This window comes from Alosa alosa, chromosome 5 (genome assembly GCF_017589495.1).
Source record: "Alosa alosa isolate M-15738 ecotype Scorff River chromosome 5, AALO_Geno_1.1, whole genome shotgun sequence".
NCBI classification, from domain to species: domain Eukaryota; kingdom Metazoa; phylum Chordata; class Actinopteri; order Clupeiformes; family Clupeidae; genus Alosa; species Alosa alosa.
This window is the reverse complement of record NC_063193.1, coordinates 5,957,847-5,965,346: the sequence shown is the minus strand read 5'-3', so window position 1 is coordinate 5,965,346 and position 7,500 is coordinate 5,957,847. Positions and strand designations below refer to the sequence as shown.

The window sequence follows — 7,500 nt, the reverse complement described above, 5'->3', positions numbered from 1 at the left end:
GGAGAGATGGAGAGAGACAGAGAGAAAAAGAGAGACGGAGCGTGAGAGAAAGAAAGAGAGAGAGAGAGAGAGAGAGATGGATGGATAGGGAGAAGGAGAAAGGAGAGAAAGAAGGTGAGAAGGAAGAGTGCATAATGCACAGGCAAGTCTATTCAGTGCTGGAACAATGGAGAGAGCACATCTAAACACCTAGCGAGCAACGCAGAACATCCAAGGACAACGGTGGGCTAATTCACAAGGCTACTTAAAAATGAAAGTATTTCAACTGCATTTTCATGGCCATACACTTACGTAATCACAGCCTGACATACAGAGACACATCAGCTGAAATAGACAGTCAGTCTCTACACACACACACACTTCAGAAATTCAGTGACACAGACAGTTTTTTTTCTCTCTTTCTCTCTCCATATATATTATATATATATATATATATATGAGATATATATTCCTCACACACGTACACACAAATACAAACACACACACACAACTTCAGAAATTCAGTGACAGACAGTTCTCTCGCTCTCTCTCTCACACTTACAGATATAAGATATATATTCCTACACACACACACACACACACACACAAAAAGGAAGCACATATAAAAAAAAAAAAAAGAGAATCTCTGCTGGCAAAAAGCTCCCTGAGACTCGGGACTAGCCTCTACCACAAAAGGAAGCAGTACGTCCTTGAGACTCTGCTGGAAGGAGGTTCTGCAGCATGCAGCTTTTTTGTGGCAGCTGGACCCACCAGTTCGCTCTGCAGACGCTCCTTCACATGGTTCACCAGAAAGTGCATGACCGTCTTCGGCACGCTACACACACACACACACACAGAGTGACAGCCATCACATCACCTGTGTGAACACCTAATGACAATGGTCCTCAAACCAGTAGTTACCTCTGTGATATCCCCCGAGTCTAACGCGTATAATAACACAGTCTGCCAGCCTGCATGGCTATCGTGTGCTGATATTAGCACAGCTATTAGCACAGTCTGCCAGCCTGCATGGCTATCGTGTGCTGATATTAGCACAGCTATTAGCAATACTGTGCTGGTCTCACCCTCTCTGTGAGGACACAAGAGCAGGCAAGAAAAACAAAGATCACTCCTCAGTCACTGTGCTCTCGGAGAATGTTAATGAAGCAGACTAATGAAACTTATCAAGTGGAAAAGACGAGTGGCCCTGAGTCAGGACAAGTGATGAAAAAGAAGGAGAGAGAGAGGAACTCGTACGACAGCACTATTGGGAGGACTTTGTGAACTGAGCACATGCACCATAACTGTGGGTGTACGAGGTGACATCTGCCTCTAATTTCAAAACATTAATATGACTGTTTTTTCCTGATATGTGTTGGATTATAGTTCTATAATGCAAGATTGGTGTGAAATCTTCAGCCAACCATCCATGTGCCTTTTTAACCACAAGCTCAGTAATTACAGAGTTCTGTCACAGCACAATGGTCACTGTGCTTAAGATCAAACCACATTGACAGTGTTATTTATGTCTTGAAAAATTCTGTAGTTAGCTTTCTCCGTGTTAGCATTCTCAACGATCTGTTGTAGGAGCGAACATACGCACGATGTTTGTATCGTCTTGTGTTCTCTCGCCTCTGTTGGGCTGTGTGTTGTTGGCTTGTTACAGTCCGTTCCCAGGGAGCTGCTGGTGCCATAATTGCCCGAGGGCATGTCTGCCAGGGAGCTCCGAGCTCTGAAGTCCACCTTTGCCCGCCAGCAATGATGACTTGTTTGACATCAAGTCTTTGCCATGTCAACCTACTGACCAGGCGATGATCCAGAAGTAAAAATGCAAGCGGTCAGTCTCCAGCTTGTCCACTCACGCTCTTACTTCATCACACGCACTGGAACAGGTCAGAGAGTGGCTGGGAATTGTTATTTCTGTGTGACTGGTTTTGCTCTGTTCATTGTTAGCAGTTGAGGTGTCGTTTAATTTGATTTTTATTTTTTACTATCTTGCACTTAAATGTCACCAGCGTTCAAATTGTATTATTATTTTGCAATGTTTTTGTTGTTGTTGTGTGGGCTATCATGGGTCGCTCAAAAGCCATCTCTCAGTCAATAAATTGTCACTGTGCCCAGTTGAGATGCTTTTGTCAGCAGACTATTTGATGCAATCCTAAAATAAAGATGTATTTTGAGAGTCACATCACAGAAAAGGTCACTAAGTGCTCAGAATGAATAAAACATCAAAAAGTATGTACAGTATAATTAGGCTTCAACATCATGAAAATTTGACTGGTATATTCTGTTCTCAAACTGTGGGGGGGACCTACCACACAGTTCCAACGACTCTACACAGGCTGAACCTAAGTAGCACAACTCTTCCGCAGTTAATCAGCTAATTAGTGATAGTATCTGTGTTTAAGGCAGAAGGAATACATGGCACTTTTTTGTTTTTGGGGTATATCCACCCACTGACTCAACTCTTAAAAGGGAGACGTTATGCTACATGGGGAAATTATTGCATCATCAATGCACTCAATTAAGACCACACAAACTTTAAAAATGATGATGCCCTGTTTCATAGTCTAACTCCACAATTCAGTGCCACACAGTTTACAGTCTTTGCACATGTTTTAAATTTCTAACCTTTACAATGTGCTTCCAAACTAATCTCCATTTTGGGTTCACAAGGATTTTAAATCTCCTCTTACGATCACCTCCTACTGTTCTGCCATTACCACATATGTGGCGTAACAGCCAACAACTATGCAACGTGGAGGACCAGGAATGCATTCCGTCAACCAAGAATGAATAAGGTCCATCTGACATGTCCTCAACAACCAATTACCTTACATTATATACAAGGATACAAGGATACAAGGAAGTTTATTGTCACATGCATATAGTTACTGGAAGTAAGAAATGCAGTGAAATTATGTCTGGTGTCAGCCTATTTGTGCATTAATGGGGGTAAAAGTGCAGTAGAAGAGGGGTTTAGTAGATTAAGTGACAAGGGCTGCATAAAAAAAGGTGGGGAGGATTGGGATTGGGTGGAGGGCACCAACAAGGAGCACCCAAGAGCAACAGGGGCAAGGAAAAACTCCCTTACCAAGGAAGAAACCTTGGGCAGATCCACGGCTCAAGGGGCTAACCCAACTGCCAGGGGTCTTGGTGTGTGTGTTGGGGGGATGACTGGGGAGATGGGATGGTGTGCTGTGTATGTGGGGAGAGGGCAGTGTGCAATATGTGTGTTGGAGAAGCTTCCTCATGAGACAATGAGCTGTGTATTGGGGGGGGGGGGACAGTGTGCTGTAAGTATGTTGGGGATGTGTGTTGGAGAAGCTTCCTGATGAAATAATGTGCTGTGTATGTAGGGGGGGGGGGGGAGGGGCAGGGACTTACTATTGCAAGCAGAGTACTGTATGTAATGTATGTGAGTGATGACAGTGAAGATATTATTGATACAATAAAATATATAAAATAATATAGTATACATATTAATAAATGATGTAATATAAATGTAAAATAGAAGGAATTAACAAATGTCATAGAATGGTGGCTAAAGTGTTTCTCTCAGTAGTGGCCTTGGACCTTATTAAGCGTCAGCTGTTGTGTGAATGTGTGAGGTCATCTGTAGAGTTGTGACATCTCCAGTGTGACCGTGCCAGAGCCATTAGCCCACTGACCTGTCCTGGATGTTCTTGCGCACGATGAGGAAGTAGCACTTGATCAGCCTCTGGATGACTTCGCAGTCGCGCTGCTCTCGAGCGGTTAGCTTACGTGTGATGGGCACCGCCTGTGACACACACACACACACACACAGTCATCTGACTGAAATAGTAACACATCCCACTCACATGCAGACATATACATCACTGATGGCTATGTGTTGCAGCTCACTTTTTAAATCACCATTTCATTTGATTAATGTGTTCTCAAAATGAGCATACAATTAGCCTAGAAACAAATACATATAATAAAGAAGAAGACGAACAAGAAGCATAAAGAGAAACATTAATCCAAGCTCTGACCCTCGCTCATCCAATATACCCCCCCCTCCCTAAAACCCAGCCTTCCCAACCTTCCTACCCCAGGCCTGGTGCTCCACTGTGTCTAGATATTTCACAATCAATTCACACTCCTCCTCCTCCTCTTTGCTTCATGCAATTCATTCCTGCGGCAGCCAACTTGAGTCCAACTGGCATCCCCATACTGCTCTCTCTCTCTCCATTCTTGGGTGTTTTGCACCAGGGCCAAATCCCTCTTTTAACAGCTATTATGGCGGTAAGAAGTTAGCGATCATTCTTTTGCGGTTAGCTGAAAATAACAAGCATGGCTGAGCAACAGCAACGGTGAAGAGAGTGTTTTCCTGCAGTCAGAGTTTAAAAATAAGAAACATCTTTCAAAAATGTATCTTAAACCTTAAGGATAAAAGCAATGTGCTGCGCAATGTGCATTCTAAAAAACTTTAGAATGCAATAAAAACTGAACAGATTTCCGGTGGGCAGAATTGTCCTATCAACGTTTCACAACTGTAGCCTGAACATGTGCATGGCATCTGGCTGGTGGGTTGCCAGCTTTGGGCGAAGCTGCTGAATATGGAGGATTGTGTTGACAGATTCACCTCCAAATGCAAATACACTTCTGGTGCAACACCTTCAACAACTGTCCTGCCAGTGTTCCACTTTAACTGTAACTTGACCCCTTTGAGCATGGCATCAGGGTGGCTTATGGGATAATGTGAAGCACTACATTGACTGGGAAGCGCATAGTGAAGATTTACGTAACAGCGTCAGTGTATGTGATGTTTGGGTGTTGAATTGACTTGTCTCAGTGATGGAACAGTGATGTTTTAACAGTGTCGGTGTGTGTCGGTTTTCGGTCTGGGGTGGTGGTGGTGGTGCAGGCAGGCCCTTGGTGCTCACGTTGTCCAGCAGGTTGACCGCTCTGCTGGGGCTGCTGAAGGCAGAGGAAGGGGCCTTCTCTTCCTTCTCATTCTTCCAGCGCTTCCCCCCATCCATTGGCTCCGTCTGACACGCAGGAAAGAGAGAGAGAAAAGGATGAGAGGAAAGACAGAGATGGAGAGAGGGAGGGAGGGAGGGAGGGAGGGAGAGAGAGGGAGAGGGAGAGAGAGAAAAGGATGAGAGGAAAGACAGAGATGGAGAGAGAGAGAGGGAGAGGGAGAGAGGGTGGGGAGAGGGAGAGGGAAAGAGGGAGGGGAAGAGAGAGAGAGAGAAGTGAGTAAAATGGAGAGAAAGAGAGCAAAAGAGGATGATAATTTTAGTTAAACAGAAGGACAGAGAGAAAGAAAAGGAGAAGATGAAAGACAGAGGATAGAGAAAGAGAGACAAAAAGAAAGAGCGAGGGAGGGAGAGAGAGAGAAGAAAACAGACTGAGACAGGATATTTCAGGAAAGAGAGAAACAGAGAGAGAGAGAGTTGAGGGAAAAAAGCGGATATGGGAGCGTGGTGGAGGGAGATAGAGAGGGAGAGTGAGGAGGAGGAGGAGGAGAGGAGAGATGAAAGGGAGGAGAGAAAGGCTCTGGCTGACAGATGGAGACAGAGGGGGCAATCTCTCCTAAATAAACAGCGGGCGGAGGCTGTCAGGGGGCCTGCTGGGCTGGGGATGGGGGGGGGGTGGGGTGGGGTGGGGGGCGCTACCTGCTGGCTGTTGACGGATGCCGACACCTGTGCCGCGTCGGTGAAGTCAGGGTGCTTAGTGTTGATGTACGCCAGCTCGATAGCCACCAGGTTGTGAACCTGAAAACACACACACACACACAACACAGATATGGTCACAAAGAGTGAGAGAGAGAGTGAGGGAAAGAGTGAGAGAGAGTGAGGGAAAGAGTGAGGGCAAGAGAGACAGAGGGAGAGGGAGGGAGAGCCTGCCAGGACTGCTAGTGGGAGAGTAAACGAGGCCAGGTATGTCTGCTGTCCTCCGGGGGGGGTATTAGTGGGATCAGTGTCGAGGTGTCTGGCTGGCGGACTGACTCACCATTTCATTAGTGACGGGCAGCCGCTTCCTCAGCAGGCCAGTCACAACCTCCACGATCGAGTCGTGCAGCTTAGGAAACCGCAGCAGCTCCTGACAGACGCACACACACACACACACACACACACACACACACACACACACACACACAAACAAACACAGAGACAGACAGACAGGTGGAGAGTCAACAAAAAGAGAGAAAGAGAGACAACAGCTAATGAGTGCAACTTGTGTGGAAATATCTTGACTTGCAGTTCAGCGAGCAACTCCAGCGGCTAAAACACTGAGAAATGTTCGACTCCCTGAAAATGCTGTTGCATACTTCAGAGGCTTGTCTGCGGCTAGATGGCTCTAATAAACCTAGATTTACAGCAGTGTGCAGGAAAAGAGACACATCAACACTTCTATAAAATGAGGCATATGGCAGAATATGAATTGCAGCACACGCGTGCCGTCTTCAGAGATGTTGGAGAAGGTCTTATTGTGCGTCAGAGCTTTGCATGGCTTTGCAAGGTGGCGGAGCTGCTTGCATTCACAGCCGCGAGTAGATCTATGTGCGCTGGCGCGCACACACACACACACACACAGAGCTTGGCCTCAGGAGCCTTTCTGAGATAACACTGAACCAGACAAGCAGAGCTGTGCCGCATTCACCCATTTCCACCTCTTATGCCCTCTCCTCTCCCATCCACACACACACACACACACACACACACACACACACACAGAAGCACACTATCGCCTCTCCGTGCTGTCAGTGTTGCGTTTCATTATGTTGCACGTCTGTGTTCTAAATGTACACCCCGCAGGTAGATTAGACTGGTATTGTATTAATAATACATGGGGTGTGTATGTGTTTATGTGTGTGTGTGTGTGTGTGTTTATGTGTGTGTGTGTTTTATGTGTGTGTGTGTTTATGTGTTTGTGTGTGTGTGTGTGTGTGTGTGTGTGTGTGTGTTTCCCCCTGGGCTGCCCGAGGGGGAAGAGGGTGGACGAGCGTTGGGACGAGCGAGCCTTGCTGATAACCTCCCTCGCTCGGGCACAGCATGCAGATGAGAGCCAGCGCCACGCCGCACACTCCGCAGTACACGCCTCAACCTCCGAGTCGGTAAAAAACGACCCAAAACAGACCGCCATGGGCAGAACAGGACTGCTCACGCGTAATAGGGGGGCACACACATTACAGATGGCCACTGTCTATGTCTATGTGTCTGTGCCTTTGAGGTATTACTTCATTCCCAGCTATGGCTGCAGAACAATCAAATGTTATTGTCGGGCTTTCACTGACTCAAATCATGTCTTTTGTGAGCATCAGTGCTCCCTTTTTTAATGCTTATGCCAGGGTATGTAATCTGGATGTCTTGTTTTTCCCCATCAAATAGATGAATAGGCCAATAAACACACACATAACACATTTGAGAATTGAGATGTTCAGTGAAGTTGTGGTTTGTAGTGTTTGTAGACATGTTTGGCATGTTTTAAAAGGAGCCATGTGAAATTCTGTAGGCTTTGAGGGGTCTGGAACGCAGGCACGCCACGCGG

At 46.2% G+C, this 7,500-nt stretch overlaps 1 protein-coding gene across 1 annotated transcript in view; it reads right to left on the bottom strand.

The window, feature by feature from the left end:
* Positions 1 to 663: 663 nt before the first annotated feature.
* The window catches only part of si:dkey-32e23.4 (dynamin-1-like protein), a 20,479-nt gene continuing 13,642 nt past the window's right edge, over positions 664 to 7,500 (bottom strand). Inside the window, exons 13-17 of the mRNA XM_048243388.1 lie at positions 5,962 to 6,051; positions 5,625 to 5,723; positions 4,890 to 4,994; positions 3,651 to 3,760; positions 664 to 814 (exon numbers count right to left, since the gene is read on the bottom strand). Coding sequence (XP_048099345.1) covers positions 664 to 814; positions 3,651 to 3,760; positions 4,890 to 4,994; positions 5,625 to 5,723; positions 5,962 to 6,051 — 555 coding nt within the window. The remainder of the gene's footprint in view (positions 815 to 3,650; positions 3,761 to 4,889; positions 4,995 to 5,624; positions 5,724 to 5,961; positions 6,052 to 7,500) is intronic.